The 23,020-nt window shown below is 34.0% G+C and overlaps 3 protein-coding genes across 3 annotated transcripts; 2 read left to right on the plus strand and 1 right to left on the minus strand.

The window, feature by feature from the left end:
* Window positions 1-2,538: 2,538 nt before the first annotated feature.
* LOC123902393 (glycolipid transfer protein 1-like) lies at window positions 2,539-6,983 on the plus strand. Its single transcript, XM_045952105.1, has 7 exons — window positions 2,539-2,741; window positions 3,855-3,982; window positions 4,714-4,769; window positions 5,119-5,249; window positions 5,993-6,128; window positions 6,217-6,348; window positions 6,690-6,983. Exons 2-7 carry the CDS (start codon window positions 3,865-3,867, stop codon window positions 6,723-6,725), a joined length of 609 nt encoding a protein of 202 aa, XP_045808061.1. The 5' UTR covers window positions 2,539-2,741; window positions 3,855-3,864; the 3' UTR covers window positions 6,726-6,983.
* A 7,566-nt stretch (window positions 6,984-14,549) lies between these two features.
* LOC123889414 (CRIB domain-containing protein RIC10) lies at window positions 14,550-16,433 on the plus strand. Its single transcript, XM_045938758.1, has 4 exons — window positions 14,550-14,649; window positions 15,341-15,441; window positions 15,582-15,645; window positions 16,069-16,433. Exons 1-4 carry the CDS (start codon window positions 14,550-14,552, stop codon window positions 16,431-16,433), a joined length of 630 nt encoding a protein of 209 aa, XP_045794714.1.
* A 1,274-nt stretch (window positions 16,434-17,707) lies between these two features.
* Window positions 17,708-21,147, minus strand: LOC123902394 (kinesin-like protein KIN-10A). Its single transcript, XM_045952106.1, has 5 exons — window positions 20,286-21,147; window positions 19,504-19,659; window positions 19,309-19,416; window positions 19,111-19,221; window positions 17,708-19,012 (listed from the first exon to the last, which is right to left on the minus strand). The coding sequence occupies exons 1-5, from the start codon at window positions 20,955-20,957 to the stop codon at window positions 17,828-17,830; spliced, it is 2,232 nt and encodes a 743-aa protein (XP_045808062.1). The 5' UTR covers window positions 20,958-21,147; the 3' UTR covers window positions 17,708-17,827.
* Window positions 21,148-23,020: the final 1,873 nt, after the last annotated feature.

Consider the following 23,020-nt stretch of genomic DNA (forward strand, 5'->3'; position numbering starts at 1 on the left):
TTTGAAGATTTTTTGAATCTTGCTCCAAAGATCACCATTCAAGAGCTTACAAGGGTTAATTAGGTTTATTACATTTTTCATATAATGTCATACACAAATTTAAGATGATTTTTATATTAAATATCATGTAATATAACATAATATTTATGTTTTTTTTTTTTTGAAGGAATAATATTTATGTTATTGCATAGACATAACAACTCTTTTATTTGTTTTGGAAAAAATAGACGATGATTGGTGGTATACTTCATGCTCATGCAACCAAAAAATGTACCGTGATTCAAATATGTATTTTTGTGTAAGGTGTAGCCGTCATGTTTTTCATGTCACACCTAGGTATAAATTTATTTCCTTATATTTTCTTAACATGCAACACGTAAAAAATCAACATTTGTTTACTAATCGATGTACATGTTTTGTATAGGTTCAAAATTAAATGTCGTGTATGTGATGATTCTGATAGTGTAATGCTTGCCATATTTGATCGAGATGTGTCTTCATTGCTCAATAAATCATTTTAAAGTGTTGTTGAGGCAAACAACAACGGTGTACAACAATTGTCAAAATATTTATAATGAACTAAATTTTATGTTATTATTCGCAGTTCATGATTCCTTTTGAACAATAAAACATGTCTCAATGTTATTGATAACAATTATATTCTTAAAATATTTTTTTCAGATAAACTAGACAATTGATTGATCAAGATTTTTTATTTAAGATTGATGTTAGACTATCAACAATGGTTGAAAGTTTAAACCCCAACTTTTTCACTTCCCAATACTCCACATCATTTTCTCTTTCTTCCACGTAACAATTAAACTATTATTCAACTTTTACTCCTACAATGGTTTTGTTTAAACCAAATAAAACCAAATACTCTCTCTTCCAACTCACTTTCATATACCCCACATTCTTTATTCTTTATTTATATTATTTAATTTCGTATAATAATAATAATTATTTATATTTTATTTTAAGATAATGAATATTTTTATTTTTATATAATATTTAAAATTATTATTCTTCCTTAATTTATCAACTAAATATGACAATAATTTTTTATTATTATTATTATTAACTCAATTAAGATACGCAAAAACAACTCGATTATAGTAAAAATTGTTACACACGAAATAATAAAAAGAGAAAGAAGTGTAAAAATGAGTTTTTTTTTTTTTATGTTAAAAGTATATCAAACCATACCTCTATTTATAGAGTTTTAAAAATTATGAATTTTGATATTAAAAAAAAATTGAAAAAAATATGCTATGAAATAATTGCCCAAAAAGTATTAGAATAAATAAAAATATACGCAACCAATCAAAATATTACACATATATATACATTTTAAAAAATAAAACGAAAAAACAAGAACCACCTCCCTCTTGAGTAAGTGAACCACACTTGCTGGAGGTGGCCTCTCAGCTTGCGCCATGTGTCCATTCCACTCCCTCACCTTTCCACTTTTCCACTCTCCCACTTTCTCACCTTTTCTCTCCATTCAACCGAGTTGAATTTTTTCATCCTCTTTCCCCTCCAACTCATTCAACCATAGCATTAATACCCACCAATGCATGCAATCAACTCCTATTTTGGGGTTTAAAACCCACCATTGTAACTAGTCTTAGTGTTGGAGTAAACTATCAGATTGAGAGAAGCACAGACACTAGTGAAGCACATGCACTAGTGGTTGAAATGTTGTATCTTTTATCTCTTATATTCCAAGTTTGTAACATTTCGCTAACCCTAAACCTAATTTTTTCCATCTATTTAATAGGGGAGTGGATTCTCTCCTTGACATAATCGTGCAGTGAATTTGTAGCCCTCAGATTGAAAAATGAAAAATGAAAAAATATTAGATATGGAGTTTTAAGGGTAAGGATGATGACTGCTCCCTCTCCGGTGAAAAACACACGGAAGACAATCCTTTTCCATTTAATAGGAACCGATGACAACAAATTCTTAAGCGAAAGGTGTAAATATCAGTTTTATTTCTGCATTAAAATCTAGAGTTGAGAGAATCTTTTTGCAATACAAGAATATTTCATGGAAGAGAATTGTAATTCACTCTTATTTTAATTTTTTTTTGGCAAAATTACACTACAGGTCCTTTATCTTATTTTTTTGTAACATTTTGGTCCTTTATCTTTTTTTTATAACACTTTGGTCCTTTATCTTTTATTTGTAACACTTTAGTCCTTTATGTTTTTTATTTGTAACACTTTAGTCCCCTTTTTTGTAATAGTTTGGTCCTTTATCTTTTGTTATTTGTAACACGTTGGTCCTTTATTTTTTATAAATAAATAAGATAAAGACCAAAGTGTTACAAAAAAAAGATAAAGGACCAAATTGTTACAAAAAAAAGATAAAGGACCAAACTGTTACAAAAAAATAAGATAAAGGACCTGTAGTGTAATTTTGTCTTTTTTTTTTTGTCTATTTTGAAATTGTTTTGTTAAAAACAAAATTAAATTAAGGTTTGTGAGTAGAAAAAAATAGGTAAAATAAATGGCCCACTTCGGAGTGGGAATCATCACTTTTGCACGATATGAAATGAACGGATCTGAAAACGTGAATAATACTTTGAACTCAACCCATAACACACGCAAAAAAATAATAAAAACATTTTTTTAATATTAATTAATTAAAAATACATTTTTTGCTTATAAACTTGTTTTGCGTTATCACAGTCTCAGATCATCGCGGGCGGTTCTTCATTCTTCAACTTTCTTTTACATGTAAGCCTTTTTCAATTCTATTTGTTTAATGGATCAATCAAAAGTTCCCAGATTTTGTAGAATTACTTGATTGCCATATGCACCTCAACTCAATTCAGTTGTTATTTTGTTGATTCTTTGCCCCTATTATTGATATTCCTTTTTTTTTTTCTTTCAGTAAAGTTTTGATTTTTATTTTATTCTCATTATTGTTCATATGGGTTCTTTGATATGGTGACTGAACTGTCTACCTTAATCCAAATAGTCTTAGTGGGTATTACTGATTTACTGTTTTTTATTTGTATTTGGTGATGATGGCTAGTTCAATTATGTAAGGAAAATAATTTGTGATGATTTTATGATTTTGATGCATTGTTAGTAGGGTGATTGATCTCGAAAAATAGTGTTTTTGTTTTCAAATTCTGCTGCCCTACGATGCTCTACTAGTATCACTGCTATACATGCTAGTTGATAACACTTTATACTAAGTAGCATATGCGCACAGACGCACACAGACGGCACAGACAACATGTGCGCCACAACTGGTAGATACTTGGGTCCGTTATCTACTTGGTCCAAGGTTCGATCTCTAGTCTGTGCGTATGAAAAAATGTTTGTTAGGAGAGATCAATCACTTGAATGGATCTCAGTTACCTTGAGGGATTAGCCTGTCAAGTTGCGCGCAGAGGATACCTTGGTTTACTGAAAAAAATAAATAAATAGCTTATACGCAGAACAATAATGATTTGTTCAAATTATATAGTGGTATAGCCGTTATTTGACAACAATGGTTGTTAGGACAATTTAAGATAAGCATTAGGAAAATGGAGACTACTCACTCATTTCATTGCCTTAATCGTAAGATTTGGATGCATTGCAGGGACAATTTAAGTTAAAATTGCTCCATTTCTATCTATCCTTTTAATTGTGTGAGTTTTGTATACTTCCCAATTCCTATGCTATTTACCTTTGATAATTTTTGCCATTGAAGAAAGTTCTGTGTTTTTCTTCTCATGCTATTCACGTTATGTATGTGTGTGTGTGTACGGTAAGATAGGGGATCACTTTATGTAGATTTGGTCTGGTAATTTTTTTCTTGCATATTGATTGAATTATGGCCATGTTCATGTGCAGCAAAGAAAAAATGGAAGGGACTGTTTTTGCTCCTGCATTGGAAGGAATTAAGCATGTGAAGTCTGAACAGGGAGAAATTCTGTCACAGCCTTTCTTGGATGTGTGCAAGCATATACTTCCTGTTATAGGTACATGCTCTAGGTCCTTTACTTTGTTATTGTTGCAAGACAGGGATAGTGAAAGAAAAACTTGTTTATTCGACACTTTTTAGTGTGTTTGATTTGGATTACTCTCTTCGATCAAGATAAGATGCATATAAGTCAAATTTTCCATGATGGTCATGAGAGCATAGGCTACTATTTGCAGCTTAAAAGACCATTGTATCTTTTATTGAGCCCGCCCCTTTACCTCACCCTTCCTAACTTCAACTCATACTAGCATTTTTAATGTCAGGTTCCTCGGATGATTGTATGGCATGTTTTATTGTTTAAAGTTGGTTCTTTAATTATATTACGGAGTTGTATGTGCAATATCATTGCATTTGTGATGTGTGTCCTTCTTATCCCTTAGGAATATGTGATCATTTTGTAGACGGTTTTTGACCTGTCTCTTAGATATTTAAGTATCTAAATGTTTTTTTTTAAGGAAATATTTCATTAAGAGGAACACGAGTAGAAAACAGGAGGATCATGAACCCTTCTCTATCAAAACACACACACACACACACACACACACACACTTATCTTTTAATCGATAAAAGTCATTCATTATAATCTAAACTGTTTAACTTAGCCATGTAAAACATGATAGATTGCACATCATTTTGCTACAATTTGATGCTTGTTCCATGTCTCAAATGTACCATAATATATGAGTACTTGTACCATTATTGACTGAACTAGTGTTTTTCTAATGGCAGATAAGTTTGGAGCTGCTATGGCGCTTGTTAAGTCTGACATAGGTGGTAATATATCGGTATGTTTTGTCACTTGTTATTATCTTGTGTTTTTCTTTATGGTATTTGTTATCTTATGATTGCTTGCTATCGATAAAATATATTTTTTTCTTAAGGTGACATTGACATGCCATGGTCTAGACTCTAGATTCATTTTTCAAATTCAAGGTTTTACCGTATCTTGAAATGTAAACTGAGTGTAGATTCATTTTTCAAAGTCACGTGTAACTGGCTTGTACATATGTATGATTATGCTTTTAAGTTTATACAACTTTTGGCAAGTTGTATGTACCAAACTTAAATAATATTGGAGTCAATAATTCAGATGCTATGCATTCTTACTCTATACTATGTTCACTTTCATTGCAGAGATTGGAAGCTAAATATTCATCTAATCCAGCCAAGTTCAACTGCCTCTATAGTTTGGTACAAATAGAAGTTGAAACTAAAACTGCTAAGTCATCATCCAGTTGTACCAATGGACTTCTCTGGCTTACAAGGTAATGAATGACAACCAATTACTGCTTAACTAATAATTCTTACTGGTATGGCATTCTCAAATCTGTTATTATAGAAAACTCTTTCTTGACATTGTAATGTTCCAAGCAGAGTTTTTTCTGTTTCTGCATGAGTAAATGAACAGTTAAAATAAAGATCTGGAAAAAAAGAGAAGGTTATCAAGATACGTATAAGATTCCAAAAGAATTATTTTAGCAAGAAATCTGATATTCGAAGTCATGTCAAGACACATGCTTTTCAAAATTTGGGCCCGAAATGCAACATGATACTTGACATAATGAATAGAGACTCTACAAGGAACAGTAATGTGTGCATACATACATGCAAGAATGTTTACTATGTATGGATTTTTATCATCGTATATCTAGCATGACATTCTCCAGTAACTTTTGTTGTGTATCAGCATAATCCAAGTGTGGTTTGTTCTTCTTATCGATCAAAAGAATGAATTTACTTCTTATTTTTATGATTGAGCCACTTTTCTAGGTGTTAAGGAAGATTTATATTTATTCCCTTTAAGCTCAACAATGGATCCTTTCAGTAGCTTCAATTATAAAGCTTTTTATTTTTCTTTGATATATTACTAGCTTCAGCGTAATTCGTAGTTTACTAATTTTTATCTTGTGGTCAGAGTCCTCAGCAAATGCTTACTTGTTTCCTTTATATAATTTGTTTATGTAATTTAATTTATGATACATTTATTTCTGACCGGTGAAATCTTCAGAGCAATGGATTTCTTGTTGGCACTGTTCCGAAACTTAATTGAGCATCCAGATTGGGCAATGTCACAAGCCTGTACAGATTCCTATAACAAGACTCTAAAGAAGTGGCACGGCTGGCTTGCTAGTTCAAGCTTCACTGTAATGGATTTATTTTCTATTTTTTTAAGAGTCTTCGTGTAGTTTTTGGTAACATGTTTTTGTAACTTGATAAATACTCTACCTGCAGGTTGCGATGAAGCTTGCTCCTGATAGGAAGAAATTCATGGAGGTGATACAAGGAGGTGGTGATGTTAATGCTGACATAGAGAAATTTTGTACTACATTTTCTCCTTACCTTGAAGAGAATCACAAGTTTCTGGTAAAATGTCTTCGATAGTTCTTTTAGCTTATTGATGATGATTGCTGACGTTAATCTAAATGGCCTGAAAAAGGACATTGAACTCTTTGGACCTGGATTCTCTGCATTTAGAAAACTACATATTTACGCCCATTAATCGATCTCGGCTGTTGATTTGAGATTGGTCAGCTCATGACATCTTCGCTAAATCATCGTTAAATAATGTTCACCATTTATTTGAAATCGTACTGCCGAGATCAATGAATGTGTCGTGCATTTACTGCGTGAAATCAAAATAATCCAACATATATATTGATTTCTTAAAGGATCTTGGAACTTAAAAGCTTGTTTTTTTGGCACAGGCTCGATTTGGCTTGGATGATATGAAGGCTTCATAAAGCATGGATTCATGATCAGAAGTCTATTGATGAATGGTTCTTGCATTGTCACTCTCTTTATTGGTTGAATCTTTAAGCTCCATGTTTCTCTATTGGCATCCAAAATAATGGACATGATAACAAAAAATCAATGACTCATAGTCATTACAGTACAAATGACTTGTTTTCTGTTTGGTGATATGTAACGTTGAGATAAATGCTATTTGGTTTGGCAAGAAAAAAACTTATTGATAATAGAACTTTATTTTTTAAGGTGAATAAGTGGGAGTATCGGGGTTCGAATTCTGATCCCTGCATATTATATGCGATGTCCCAATCATCTGAGCTATGCTCACGGACAAATGTTTATGTTCTATCATATATCCAACTGTTAAATGTGGGAGATGAGCCAAGTAGTGTTAAGGGGTTAAGTTAATGAGTTTCATTCGTATGCACCAAATTCAGTGTCATTTTTTTTCCAGACATTTTCAATCAAAATTTATTATTTAAACATGCACATATTATCATATTATTTCATAAAATGCTTACACAAATATATAAATAGTGAGATATAATAAATTAACAATTGAATGCATGTGAAAATAATTTTACAATGTAAATTAAATTCAAAGTTTTTTTTTGAAGGAAAATTCAAAGTTAATTACCTAGAAGTTTCTCTAATTACATGATAAGATAATATGAGAGCGTTTATCACAAAAAAAAAAGAAGATAATATGAGAGCGGCATTGATAATGTAACATACCAACTTAATCAAGAAGATAATGTAAGATTATAGCATACTAGTACCACGCATGTTTGAAATAAAAATAAAAAGGCTTAAATGCAGTTTTACTTTCCTGTTTTGAAAAATGCGGAATTTTGCCTCCTATTTTAAAATGCGAAATTTTACCCCCTTATTTTATAATTTGTTGGATTTTGCCCCTCACCAAAATTTTGCACAAAATCTGTTTATGAGCCTCAAGTTCAAAACTTCGCACAGAACTCAATTTGGATCAATAATTCACCAAACTAGTACCGAAACGACCGCAATCGAGTTAGTTTTTCACAGAATCAAACTCCACTAAATTTGGAGTTACAGAGAGATATTAATTACCGTTTTAGTGAATGTCCGTTCAAATTAATTATCGTATGAAACTACTACTGGTATTTTCGTCATGCCTCTCACCCTGTAGCTCATTTTTTAATACTATTTACATGTATGGAAAGCTAACGAAATTAACCTTGTTGGCATTTCAATTTCGTCGAATTTGGAGTTACGATCGTTCGGTAGACGATGTTGAATTTGAAGATCACAAGTAGATTTCTGCAGAATTAGTAATTGGACAAACCTTCACTAAAACGGTAATTAATCTCTCTCTGTAACTCCAAATTTAGTAGGGTTTCCGCATTTTAAAATAGGGGAGATAAAATTCCGCATTTTTCAAAATATGAGGGTAAAACTGCATTTAAGCCAAATAAAAATGTAGTATATACTGACCAATACTTCCACGTATGCTTTTTCTCCCTACATGCATGGCCCTTTTTTTATTAATGAAATAGTGAAATGGATTAATGAGAGATATATGTTAAAAAATTGATTAACAATATGTAGATGTTAAGGTAAATGCAATCACTAAGTTCTCATTGACATAGGCAAGGCCTTATATAGCACTTGCAAAACGGTTACAATCAATTAACAACAAACTAACTAACTAAGCCAACTAACTTGGGCCTTAAGTAACCACGCGCGCGCAGGCCTAGCAGCCGCAGTTGGCTCACACGCGGGCTTGGCTTGCCAATGAGCATGCCTGCAGCTCATACTCTAACAATGCCTCTCCTAAACTGCATACTATACAAAGATTCAGTTTACAATTACATCTTCAATCTTACACAAGCCTAGCATATCTCTGATCCTACAAAAGTTATCAAGACTCAAGGCCTTAGTCATAATATCAGCAACTTGCTCAAAGGATGAACAATGCAGCATTTGAATCTTTCCCTCTTTGGTTAGATCCCTAAGAAAATGAAATCTGACATCAATGTGCTTGCTTCTTCCATGCATCACTGGATTTCTTGAAAGCTTAATTGAAGAGCTATTATCACAGTATATAGTAATGCATTCTTCCTTGCCTGCACAGATATGAGCTAGAACCCTAGACAACCAAATGGCTTGACAAGCACAATTGGCTGCTGCTATGAATTCTGCCTCAGTGGTGGATAGTGTTACAATAGGCTGTTTCTTAGAGGACCATGAAACTACTTTGGAGCCAATCATAAACACATAACCTGATGTGCTTTTCCTGTCATCTAAGTCACCTGCATAATCACTATCAGACCAGCCAGATAGTTCTTCACCATTTCTCTTTTCATACCACAGACCATAGCTAATGGTGCCCTTCAAGTACCTGAGAATTCTCTTGACTGCAGCAACATGGATATCTGTAGGCCTCTCCATAAACCTTGCAACTAAGCAGACTGAAAAAGCTAAGTCTGGTCTAGTAGCAAGCATATACATTAGACATCCTACCATCTGTTTGTAATTAGTAGCATCACATGCTGTTCCATTCTCATCTTTCATCAATTTGTTGCCTGGCACTATTGGGTTGCACACACCATTACAGTTTTCCATATTGAACCTCTTGAGAATTTCAAAAGCATATTTCTGCTGGGACATGAATATACCTTCCTTGGTCTGCTTTACTTCAACTCCAAGGAAGCACCTCATTCTTCCTAGGTCAGTCATAGCAAAATTCTCTTCCATGGACTTTTTGAATTCATCAAACAATCTTTGATCATTACCAGTAAAAATCAGATCATCCACATACAAACTTACAATGATTACCTTGCTTTCTGCTTCTTTCTTTACAAAGAGAGTGTGTTCATGAGCACACTTCATGAAGCCTTCCTTGCAAAAATAGGCTTCTATTTTGCTATACCAAGCTCTAGGGGCTTGCTTCAATCCATAGAGGGACTTTTTCAACTTGTAAACCATATCTTTCCCTGCTTTCTGATAACCTAAAGGCTGTTCAACATACACTTCCTCATCCAGCTCACCATGTAAGAAAGCACTTTTTACATCAAGTTGAAATACACACCAGTTTCTAGCTGCAGCTATAGCCAACAAGGTTCTAATGGTATCCCATCTAGCCACAGGAGCAAAAACTTCATTGTAGTCAATGCCCTGCTGCTGAGTATATCCCTTTGCCACCAATCTTGCTTTGTATTTATCTATCTTTCCCTGTTCATTATACTTTGTTTTATAGATCCATTTGACTCCAATTTTCTTAGCTCCAGAAGGAAGATGTGTTAATTCCCAAGTATCATTACTTTCAATAGTTGTAATTTCATTATCCATGGCTTGCCTCCAGACATCATGCTTTGCAGCATCATTGTAAGATATAGGATCTTCACTTGGAATGAAAAAAGCTTGGCTGTTGCTGCTTTCTCCAATCTCAATGTCACCTGTTTCATAATCATTCAAGTAATCAGGCCTCTTTGAAACTCTTTTGCCCAATGGATTTTCATTATTTCCATCTTCCTCTTCTGAATCAGACACAACTAGATCCATATCTTCACTCTGAGAATTGCTGGCTTGTTCTTCAGCATCATTGTCTGTCTCATGTGCATAACCTGTGGAAGGGATTTCAACATCATCACAGTCAACTAACTGTCTCATCTTGTTGGAATTTTCAGTATTCTTATCATCCCAATTCCACTGTTTGCTTTCATCAAACTTGACATCTTTGCTGACAACAATTCTCTTTTTAACTGGATCATACAACTTGTAAGCCTTAGATTCTTCACTTAAGCCTAAATGAATGCAGACTGTACTTTTGTCATCTAGCTTCTTTCTCAAGTTATCTGGAACATGTACATAAGCAATACATCCAAACACTTTGAAATGGCTTACAGATGGTTTAATCCCACTCCAAGCTTCCTCAGGAGTCACATCTTTGACTGTAAAAGTGGGAGATCTGTTGAGTATGTGAGCAGCCCAATTCACAGCTTCAGGCCAAAAACTTTTGGGAACATTCTTTTCACTAATCATGCATCTAACCATATTCATAATGGTTCTATTCTTTCTCTCAGAGACTCCATTCTGATGTGGAGTGTAGGCTGCTGTAAGCTGTCTTCTTATGCCATGAATGTCACAAAATTCATTAAAAGCAGATGAAGTATACTCACCTCCCCTATCTGTTCTGAAACATTGAATGGCTTGCTTACATTCATTCTCAACTAATGCTTTGAACTTAAACATGGTTAGGGCCTCAGATTTCTCATACATGAAGTAAATCCATGTCTTTCTGCTCATGTCATCTGTAAAGGTGATGAAATATCTTTTCTTTCCATTTGACTCAGGACTAATTGGCCCACATATATCAGAATGAACCAGTTCTAACTTTGTACTAGCTCTCCATGAACTTTTCTTAGGTGCAGACTGTTTTTGTTGTTTGCCTTTCATACAGTTTGTACATTTTTCATTTGATTCCTTCAACTTAGGCAAACCAATAACCATTTGCTTTTGAGTCAGTATATTCATACCTTTGAAGCTCAAGTGGCCATATCTCTGATGCCACAGGGTAGAGTCATCAACTCCTGAGATCTTCATGCATTGAGGGACTATGACAGGTGCTTTGATCACAAACATTCTATTGAAAGTCATTGCTGTGGCCATGATTAAACCTTTCTCATCATGAAACACTTTGCAGGTATCATCTTTGAATATAATTGTCAAATTCTTTTGCTGCAATTGGCCAATACTCAATAGATTGTTCTTCAAGCCAGGCAAGTAATACACACTTGTGAGAGTTTGAACAAAACCTTTGATGTACAACTTCAGATTTCCTTTACCTTCAACAGCCATCTTTGAATCATCACCCAATTTCACTGAGTCTTTGAATGTGTCATCAAAATCAAATAACCAGTTCTTGTTTCCAACCATGTGATTGCTACAACCTGAATCCAAGAACCACAATTCTAGCTTATCATCAGAACCACAATTCTAGCTTATCATCAGATTCTATTGAATTATTGACTGCAGTCTCTTGAGCCATCAAAAGAATTTCTTTTATCTCATCAAATTGTGCATAGTTAGCATGATCTTCTTCCCAACTTGGGCAATCAGCTTGATAATGACCAAGTTTGTGACATTTGTAGCATTCCACTGAATCTTTATTGATTGAAGCACCTCTTCCCCCTCTTCCTCTGGCCCTACCTCGACCTCTGCTGTAAGAACCTTCTCCTCTACCACCATTGTAGCCTCTTCCACCATTAGAGACCTTGAGGATCTGTTCTTGCTCATCTTTCTGACTCTTCATTCTTTGTTCTTGAACAAGTAGGCTGCTCTGCAGCTCATCAACTGTCATGGTGGTTGTGTCATTAGATTCTTCTATTGAACAAGCAACATAGTTGAATCTAGATGTCAAAGATCTCAAGATCTTTTCAACAATCATAGACTGTGTCACAGTCTCACCATGACTACTCATCTTGTTGGCAATGCACAGAGTTCTTGAGAAATACTCCTCAATGGATTCACCAATCTTCATGTTAAGAATTTCAAATTCCTTCCTCAAAGCCTGAAGTTGTGCTCTCTTCACTTTGGTGGATCCTTGATACTTCTGTCGCATTGAGTCCCATATCTCTTTAGTTGTACCTCTTGCAAGAATGGTGTCAAGTATTGCTCTATCAATAGCTTGAAACAAGAAGTTCTTTGCCTTCAGATCATTCAATTTGCTCTCATGTGCACGTTGAATTTGTTCTTGCGATGCGTCAGCAGGAGCAACAAACACTCCATCTTCAATGAGATTCCAATACTCTTTGGATCTCAGCAGGTTTTCCATAAGCATTGACCAATGATCATAGTGTCCATCAAATCTAGGGATTGATGGTTGCAGGTAAGTGCTTGATTCCGCCATGGAATCTTCAAGCAAGAAACGAAAGAAAACGATGAATCTTTGTAACTAACAACGGTTAGGAATCAACGGATTGGATCGTTTTGGAGGTAAACTGATACCAAATGTTAAGGTAAATGCAATCACTAAGTTCTCATTGACATAGGCAAGGCCTTATATAGCACTTGCAAAACGGTTACAATCAATTAACAACAAACTAACTAACTAAGCCAACTAACTTGGGCCTTAAGTAACCACGCGCGCGCAGGCCTAGCAGCCGCAGTTGGCTCACACGCGGGCTTGGCTTGCCAATGAGCATGCCTGCAGCTCATACTCTAACAGTAGATAATGAAATGTAGTAAAGTTTTTTTTGTTTATAATAGAGCTGGGGATTGAATGTTGAACATCTAACATACTATCTAAACTCTTATCACTAAATCAAACATAGTGGCTTAATGAAATGTAGTAAAGTTGATTAATGACACAACTTATTTTTTGTGTTACAAAAATAAATCTTTATAATTAAAAAAATGCAAAAAAAAAAGAAGGTTCTGTTGTATCAGGTGTACTATTGTTGTCAATATTTGATGTGTAGCATTGTTGATAAAAAATATTCCAACAAAAAGTAATAATAATTATAATTAAGTTTAACTTTAAATTTGAAGTATTAGTTGTGATTGTTTTTTAATCAGGTTCTGGATTTGTTGCTGTTAAAAAATGCCACAGTTTCACACGATATAATTAATCATGACCGTTGATTTGATATTAGACGATTCAAATTTAAAATACAGTTTTATATAGTGAAATAATCCCAATCGACAATCGCTGATTAGAGATCGGACGGCCCATATCAGTTACATCAACCTGTTGTAACTACAGGAAATTGAGAAACCTGTTTCCCACCAAATTGAGAAAAGCCATGCAATATGTAGTATACATTTGAGAGTTGAAACCGTTATTGTCGCATATTTGATGACATGACTAAAAATAGTAGATGAAAATTAGATTGCAACATCTATGACTATGGATGTCCATCAAAAAAACCTGTTTAGTAGTTACTGGTTTTGATTTGCTTGGCCACCGATTGGGGGCTGTAGATCAAAATCCAGTAAGCTTTCAATTTTGCTTTTTGAGATTTTCCTCAAACTCTCCCTCTTTTTGGTTGGTTTCTTTGGTTTGGTTAGATAATTATTCATTCTCTATCCAAACCTTCCCCAGCCAGCCAAGAACTGTGTGCTTAACCTTTTTTCCTCCCATGTTGTTGTTATCAACATTTTTTCTTAATTCATCATTTTTTTCTTGATGCTTAATTTCTCATTTTCAGCTCTTTGAAACAAGGACAACCAAAAAAATTAATTAGTATAGGGTTCATTCCAACATTTCTTTTTGAGGTATAATACATATTTAGTCACGTTCGTTTTTTTTTTTTTTTTTTTTTTTGATCATTTGGTTTTCGGAAAAAGGTACTTTGATTTTAACCATCTTGTATTAATATAATCGTTTTTGTTTTCAAATTGTGCATATTGAACATGATTAAGCATATATGTGAAAGTTTTTGTTGTGTTTCATTTGAATTTAGAAAAGATCTGTGTCAACTTAGTTGGTATGTCTAAATATCTTTTGATGTACGATATTCAATTAACTTATCTAAAAAAAATTAGAAAAGATCTCCCGCAAAATTGCACGAATGTGAAAATAACATATAGCATAATAGCAAAAGTAGATATGTAAAATTTTGTCATGTATACTTTTCTTAAAACTTTGGCTAAAAATATATTTGATTAGGTGAATAGCAAGTAGTTCTTGTAATTATTTTGATGAATGACTTTATTATGAGATGAAATGATCAAATGAATAGATTTATTATATGATTTATTTTAATTTTAATTTTTTGATTCCATTGAAGATTGAAAGTGTCAACAACTTTAAGTGCAAGGTTTTATAGTACTTCAAAATGAATCAAGGAGGTGGAACCGTAAAAATGAACCCAACTGCTGTGAAAGGCCAGATGAAAGGCCTCCTTAAAGGACTAAGATACATATCCCAAATGTTTGGTAAGTCTAATCTTCTATTTTCACAAAATTTTGCATATGACACTAGTTTTTTTAATTTTATTTTACGGCGAATAATACATATTTGGACGTGTAGTTTCGAAGTTATATATGTTGAGATCTATCAAGTGTGAATTAAGTTTCACATTGGTTGAAGAAGTTGAGATTGAACATTTTATATGTGAGAGAACATATAAACTCAATGCCTTAAAGTTTTGGGTGAAAGTGTGGTGTTAGGTCACTTGTAAAATTGCTCAATGCCCAAATACATCGATTCAACCCAGTGAAGCTTCCCACCCTGCCCAACAGTGAAATTAGAGCCCAATTGAGGGAGCAATAAGTGAGCGGTCTCAATGTCCAATATATTGATCTAACCCAGTGACGCTCCCGCTCACGGCCCAACACTATCTTCTAGAGCGCGTGAAGCTTCCCACCGTATCAGAGCCCGGTTGGGGGAGTAATAAATGACCGGTCTCAATGCCTAATATATTGATCTAACCCAGTGAGGCTCACGACCCAACGTTATTTCCTAGAGTTTCTATATGAATGCATGGTGGGAGTCATCTTTTAGTAAAACAAACATGCACTACATATTTCCAATTGATTAATTAAGAACAAGTTAGAGAGGGCAAGGTAGAAAATCTTAGTTTAGAATCTTTATTTACAAAATAAATAAAGGATAAGAATTTTGCAGATGAGGATGAAAAAGAAGAGATACAAATTGGGTTCCCAACAGATGTAAAGCATTTGGCACATATTGGATGTGAAGATGCAAAGGCAACTGCACCTAGCTGGGTACTTTTTTTTTTTTTTTTTTTTATTTTCTCTCCTTCAATATATTTATTATTCACACTACATGATTAATTATTTACTAATTAACTAGGTTTATCAAAAATGAATTATTTATTAAGTAACTCAATGTTAAAATTTTGCAGATGACAGAGTTCAAAGAACCACAAGAACAGCCTGGTGCAAATGCAAGGACATCTGAAAGCCAAGGTTTGATTATTTCATTATTTTATAGTCAATTCAATTATATTTGCCTATTTAAATATAAAATGGAATTATACTTCACCATCTAAATGTTTATATGTGAAAAGTACAATTGAAATGCCATTGAAGCTTGAGGAAAAGCTTGATTAAAGAAGAAGATGAAAGTTTAGGCGCAAGTTGAGCCAAAAACCAGAGAAAATTATTATTACACACTTGGTTCTTACAATGTGAATGAGTTAGCTATATATACACAAGATTAAACAACTAGCAACTAACTAACTAACATTCATTTATTCAACTAACCAACTACTAACTGTAAAAACTAACCAACTAAAACGGTTAGGCAGTTAACTTGTTGCACAAGTTATTGTGTAGTAGCTTGAATATGACTAGTGTCAACATTGTAATGAATATAAACTATGCATGCAGATACTGGTAATAATAGTGACAACAACAGTACAAAAGGAGAAGGAAAGAAAAGCCACATTCGAAGGTCAAGACAACGTTCAACAGATAGCAATTCCGCACCAACCTCTCCACGAGAGGAAAAGCCATCTCGACGACACCATTCCACCGAAACTTCTAGAAAAAACAAATCAAATGAAGAAGAAGAAAACAACAAACCCCCCAAACAATCACATCATCGCAGAAAGCCCAAAACAACCTCTGAGGAAAAAGATAAAGATTCTTCCAATAGAAGACGAACTCGAAGATCGTCTAAAGCTGATTCCTTAACTGATGCGTCTTTTACGGATCTTGGATCTGGGTCTGCATCTGGGCCTTCAGCCCAATAAACACCTCTTGGGTGGTTAATAGTGGAGATTTCCAGTTTCTCGCACGCCCTACGTTATATAAAAAACAGATATTGTAGAGTGTTCAACTACTTAAGTAGCGAACATGAGTATTTTTGTAATTTCGTAGGGCGCGCGAGAAAATGAGTAGGGTGGAAAAAGAAAATCCCTTAATAGTGCGGTGACATAAATAATAATTCAGTTTTAGAGAGAGATTTCAAGAGCAGGATATATTTTATTCTTCTCTTGTTAATATTATTATCATAGTATATCTTGTTTGGTGTTTTTGTTTTTGAGGCATTATCTTGTTTGAAGTTGTCACTTCAAAATACCACTTTTTTTCTATATATTTTTAAATTTTTGAAATGTTATTGTTGTTTATTTTGTATCCTTATGGATTTTAATTGTAAAAGAAATTAAATGGTTTAATTTTGGAAATAATATACTCAAAGAGTAAGTTTATTAGTAAAAATTGATCCAAAGTGAATTTTGGAGGAGGAAATTGTTCCCAAATGCATTTTTGGTAATTTTTTTACCTAGAATCCAGAATCAGTATGTTTTTCATTAATAATTATATGATAATTATACATAAATGAAAGACAAACGGACAACAACTTATAATTTTGATAAGAATTAACTTTTCTGCAATTGTTTTTAACTTGAAGTTAGAATTTGAGCATATTGATCCTTGGTCACATCATATCTGAAAATTAATAAAAAGGATCCTACTTATAATGCAAGTGAACAACTGAACATTCATTACCTGTCAAACAATGAGAAGCTGGTGTCATACTCATGCACTGTTAAGAGAAGAGAACAATTGTAAATAGAGAGCATATGTCAAAATATGAGGTAAGGTTAGTTTGGTATATTTGCTAGTAATAATAATAAGAGTATTAATTTGTATTACTTGCTATATATTATTAATAATAATAATAATAATAATAATAATAATAATAATAATAATAATAATAATAATAATAATAATAATAATAATAATAATAATGTGTACAAATCCTAGCTCAACTGACAAAAATGCTGATATTATTAGTGTCGGATGCCCTGACCGGGGTTCAAACCCCGATCCATCCACTTTGTGTGTGTGAGTTTCATATGTGCACGAGTTCAAACTCCGATCCCTCCACTTTGTGTGCGTGAGTTTCATATGTGCATAAGCATACATTTATATAGATTTAGAACTATGGAATGGAAACAAATGGCAGACAGAGATACATTAATAGGTAAATCAAACCACATTACTAATATATAGAACAAACTCAACACAAAATGAAATAGTAGTATTAATAGGTAAATCAAATCACATTACCAAGAAGAAACAAATCCAATCACATATTGTACAGCTTTTTTTTTCATGTTTCAGTACATGTAAACTGAAGCTAATTTCCAACAACATATTGTTCCATGTTCTCTTTGTTGGACATTTTTAAGACAGAATCTTTCTTCTCACTTGATTTCACAGGAGAATATTTGAGATCAAAATCAAAACCTTCATCAGACCTCTTTTTTGTAGGGATTGGAGTTCCATATTGAGAGAGTTCCCTTTGGTTTCCACAAAGAGTGAATATGTTATGAATCCTCAGTAGTCTATTGGAACCATTATTTTCCTTGTCAGCTTCAGAAGAATAATTTTCTCTCTTTGGACTTTTGCTAACACTACATACCCTTTTTTCCTCTATCACTTCTTTCTCCACTTCCTCGTCTTCTTCCACTTTATCCTCATGATCTTGCTCTCCCTCTCCTTCTTCTTCATATACTGTACTTAGACATGCTTTTTGACCAAAGTTTGGTGCACAAACAGAAGCAACTTCTTGTACCATTGAACGAGGTTGATTTGGTGAAATGCCTTGCATGCCGACAATAACTTCACGTGCAAGGGAGGAGGGTTCTTGATCATCCATGTCCAAATCCATCGATTTCACCATTCCAGGATCATCCTCGCTTTTGTAAACACGAAGTAGTTTTCTCATAAACCCACTTGGCTCCGTCTCTTTTGATTCATTTTCATCGATATGCTCTTTCTTTGAATTACAATGCAGCTGCAACTCGATTTCTTCCAGTCTCTTTCTCAGGATTTCAACTTCTTCCTGCTGCTGCAATATGCGTTCTTCCATTCTCTTCCTCTCCAACTCAACAAAATCATTAGTCATTCTTTGACACTCTTGCAACTTCTTTTCCAACTCTTGTCTCAGAAGGCGTGTTCGTTCGTTTACCTTTAGGTTAATCTCCTCCTCACTTGCAGGAGCTGTTTCCATTTTAGCTCTTAACTCAGCAATTTCTTCCTCTTTCTTCATGAGCTTTTTGTGTGCTTCGTTTCGCTCTTTCTCTCTTAGTTTGTTTTCCATTTGTAGCTTCATGATAAATTCATCCATTGCAGCAATTCTTGATCCCAAAATGACGGTAGAAGAAGAGTCCTCCTCCTTAACCGGAGTATGAGGGCCACGAACAATACATTTTGCTTTGGCTCCATATTCCAGTGTAGAGATTGTCTTGTGTATCTCCTTAGGATCAGGACTTGCACATAGTATCATAAGAATTTTTGACTTATCATCTTCGAATGAATCCTTAAAAAGGGAAAGCAGAAAAAGGTACTTGCATCAGTAAAACATCAAATAACAGGAATCCAATCCAACAATTAACTAAATTAAGAAACTACAATTACCTGCAGAAGCATGGTAAGTTTGCTGTCTCTAAAAGGCACATGTGAATCGCCATTTGCAATGGACTCGACCACTCTCTTCAGTGCTATATTTCCTTGATTAATTTTTGCAGTCTGTAAATTTATCGACAGTTATAACATAATCAGTAGAGAACCTGCATGATTAAAGAAAGAAAATCAATATCGCAGAAAAATAATAACCTGCATTTTCGCCTCGAATCCAGTTTGACCAGCTTGTTCAATATTTTCTGATCCTGCCATGTCAACAAGCATTAGCCGTCCTCCTACTGTTGGGACATCGAGTATCACCTGATAAGAATAGAAAATAAGTCATCAGTTACTAATCAAGAAAACTTAATAAATTTCATCAGAAGCACCTTCCAAAAGCAACTATACCATGCAGTGACTTCTAGAACTCCTGTCATTACAAAGTGTGCTTTTAACAATCCTCCGCTTCTCCACTTTCTGAATTTCTTTTGAGATCTTCCCTGCTTCATTTCCAGATATGTAGGTTGCATTCTTAGCCTTTTTCCCCATCACTTCAAGTTTGACCTACAACTCCAATTGCAGAAATAAGAAAGTGCTGGTATCATAACATACATAATAGCTAGTCCAGATAAGCTATTTTTATCCTGAGCAAACTGAGCTAAAAAAGACTAAATTTAACCAACCAAATTTCTAGAAGTTATGAAAATAAGTTGTTCCGACCTCCACTGATTTTTCGGTGTACCGGAACACAAGTAAAACATGAAAACTTCATGAGTATACAGAGCCAAATAACAATCCCAAAGCCAAATCCTATATATAGTACACATAAGTAAGAAAGTTGCACTATCCAAATGTTCAGCACATACAATCAAACAAACAGACTATGGTTTGGTTAACACTTCAAAACTAACATCTGATATTGGATAATTGAATAATAACCAAGTCCAGAAGCTTTTTTCATCTAAGTTTAACCAACCAAATGTGTACAAATAATGAAAATAACTAAATAAATAAACTTCATGAGCATATCAGCATATAGTGAAGCTTAGCCAAATAATATTCCTAAAGCCAAATATAAGATATAATCTGAAGAGCAAAACCCTAAAGAGTACAGACACAACAATTCAAGGAAAAAAAAACCAGATCAAGTGATAAACCAACATCCTATGTTACATGTATTCTATTATTACCTTTGAAGCACTGCCCTTAGACCAACCGAATCCGAACCCTCCACCTCCAGCACCTCCTCCATTGGTGGACAAAAGATCATAAATCTCTTCATTATAAATCTCCAAAACAGTAACCTGAACAAAAGTTCTCAATCCAAACATTCCTTTAGAATCACCATCACTTCCATCTCCACCACCCTCAGAATCTGTATCACCATCACCAAGAATATCCCTCAAAGCCCTATAAACAATCCCAGCTTGCTTTGAACAACCAAACATAGTGTGACTCTTACCAGAACCAGTTGGTCCATACATCATAATAGTACATTTATCTCCCAATTTAACACCATTGATCCTTGATTCCACAAACTTCTTATAGAACAAATCCAATTCCTCTTCCTCAGAAACAGAAACCCCATCAAGGGTAAAATCCCTATACCCAAAATCAGCACGAACCCTAATAGATCTAGAGTTTGAACTTGCCATAAGAACCGATAAAGGCTTGTCTTTTCGATCTGGGTAGTCGCGAATTCTAGCAATAACTTCAATTGGGTGTTCATGAGGGGATTCTTTGAAATTGGGATGTGGTGGTGTTGGTGCTGCTTTGTGGCTATTGAAATTGAGACGATGCTTTGAACGTGGTGTTATTAAATGGGTTGAATGCATTTGCTTGGAAGAAGGTGTAGGAGCCATGAATGTGAATTGTTAAACAAAACCCAGAAATGAAATGGAGGAAAGATTGAATCTTTTGGGTTGAATCTGAGACCCAGTTGAGAGAAATTGCAAGAAAAGTTTGGAAAAGACGAAGAAGATGATAGAGAAAGAGAGAGAGAAATTAGAGAGAGTCACGTTGAAACAAGGGTTTTGAAGTTTCACCAAATGTAGCCGTTACGCTCTCTAACGTCTATATTTAATTCCAAAAGTCATGAAAACTTGAAAACTTTATGTGAATTTTAATATACTTGATAATTTATTAGTAAAATTATTTTGTCAAATACCACTTTTTTTTTTTACGGGCATTTTTTTTCTGAAACTAGTCAAATACCACTTTTATTATAGGGAGTTGGAGGGTTTACCTCAAAAAGAAAAATAGAAGAGTTATTTTTTTCCTATCTTTTTATATGAGATTTTTTTTCCTCCCCCTACATTTATCTTTTTATCCCACATATTTTAAAATATTCATATTCTACCCTTATATTAAAGTGTGTTGGTATGTTAAAACTGCATCGAAAGTGTGTTGATATGTTAATATTGCATCGAAAGTGTGTTGGTATGTTAAAAGTGTATTAGTATGTTAAAATTACATTTAACTTCCACATGACTAGTTATATGTAACACATGCATTGGGCCCAGTGAGATATATATTTCTCTTTTCCCAAATTTTTTTCATTTGTAAAGTTTTTTTCTCTCTCTTCTCTCTCTCTCTCTCTCCCTCTCTCTCTCTCGTACGCTCTCTCTTTTCTCACCATCTCACACTTTCATCTCTCCTCTCTGCCTCATCTCATCCTTCACCATAACATCCAACTCAGGCGAGCCACGGCAAGGTAGTCAACGTAGGTATGAGAAAATGTGACCTGCCAATCTCTTATCATATGATGTCCTTAATATTGTTGAGGATGGCTGCATAATAATGCCACTCGTCAACAGGATCAATAATCAAATTAATCACCGTCTTGGAGTCTGAATAACACCACAACTCCTTAATGTCTAACTCCCAAGCAAGGAGAAGACATTCATAAATTGCGATAAGTTATAAAGGTCTTCATTTTGCATTTGCTAGTCTTCATTGACTATTTTGACAAAAAATTGATTATGTGGAATTTTAAAGTTTTTAAAAATTATTTTTAAATAAATAAAAAATGTTTTTAAAATTAAAAAACATTTATAAAATAAAAATTTATATATTTTAGTTTAAATTTATCTATAATAATAATATCTTGACTGTTCGCACAACTGAAATTCTGGTATCACTAGAATGATGTTACCCGAGATGTCCCAACAACTGCTTTATAAATAATGTTGTATTGATGGTTGGCACATCTTACGTAACATGTAAAAACTGACAGAAAATAAATTGCACAAGTAATTGTTAACCCAGTTCAGCCAACTGCCTACTTTGGGGGATACCAATCCAGGAAGGAAATCCACTAATAGTTCTAGTCACTAAGACCTCCAGCAAACCCTTGGATCTACGTCTTATACTAAGACCTCCAGCAAACCCTTGGTTTACGTCTTATAACCTCGACACTACTCATGCAACTTCTGCCTAGGAACTCCTAGACATGAGATCCCATCTCACTTCCACTCAACCAACACAACCTGTGTTGTTTATACAATGTTGGGAATAATGTGGTAACAACTTACCAAGACAATATTTCACTCTTGCTTAAAAGCTTCAAGTGAATCACACACAGTTAACTCCGTACTTCAAAGCTTAGGAGTAACCTTACAAATAACAAACTCAGTTCTTAACTCGTGTTATAGAATCCACAAGTAAGAATCACAATTAACAAATACAGACACTTTGACTCAATAAAGACTGAATTGCATATTTCTAAATATTTTCAATGAGATACTTAGTCTTGATCTTGGTCTTCATATAAATAGTGAGCTAGCACGCTCCACTTGCTTCACAAAAGATAGGACGCTCCTTGAGAGTCATAAAAGGTGATCTGATTCATTTTCAATCTTCATCAAAGATATATCAAAACTTTCCAAAAGTGTTTGAATGACTTTAGAAGATAAGTATAGTCATA

This window comes from Trifolium pratense, linkage group LG1, assembly GCF_020283565.1.
Source record: "Trifolium pratense cultivar HEN17-A07 linkage group LG1, ARS_RC_1.1, whole genome shotgun sequence".
Lineage (NCBI taxonomy): Eukaryota > Viridiplantae > Streptophyta > Magnoliopsida > Fabales > Fabaceae > Trifolium > Trifolium pratense.

Excerpts from the sequence above, each read along its gene's own strand:
- LOC123902393 (XM_045952105.1), top strand. The coding sequence starts at position 3,865 with ATGGAAGGGACTGTTTTTGCTCCTGCATTGGAAGGAATTAAGCATGTG. Across the intron at positions 3,983-4,713 it reads GCATATACTTCCTGTTATAG|ATAAGTTTGGAGCTGCTATG; the intron begins GTACATGCTCTA and ends TTCTAATGGCAG. Across the intron at positions 5,250-5,992 it reads GGACTTCTCTGGCTTACAAG|AGCAATGGATTTCTTGTTGG; the intron begins GTAATGAATGAC and ends TGAAATCTTCAG.
- LOC123889414 (XM_045938758.1), top strand. The coding sequence starts at position 14,550 with ATGAATCAAGGAGGTGGAACCGTAAAAATGAACCCAACTGCTGTGAAA. Across the intron at positions 14,650-15,340 it reads ATACATATCCCAAATGTTTG|ATGAGGATGAAAAAGAAGAG; the intron begins GTAAGTCTAATC and ends AGAATTTTGCAG. Across the intron at positions 15,442-15,581 it reads AGGCAACTGCACCTAGCTGG|ATGACAGAGTTCAAAGAACC; the intron begins GTACTTTTTTTT and ends AAAATTTTGCAG.
- LOC123902394 (XM_045952106.1), bottom strand. The coding sequence starts at position 20,957 with ATGGCTCCTACACCTTCTTCCAAGCAAATGCATTCAACCCATTTAATA. Across the intron at positions 19,417-19,503 it reads GTTCTAGAAGTCACTGCATG|GTGATACTCGATGTCCCAAC; the intron begins GTATAGTTGCTT and ends TATTCTTATCAG. Across the intron at positions 19,013-19,110 it reads AACTTACCATGCTTCTGCAG|GATTCATTCGAAGATGATAA; the intron begins GTAATTGTAGTT and ends TCCCTTTTTAAG.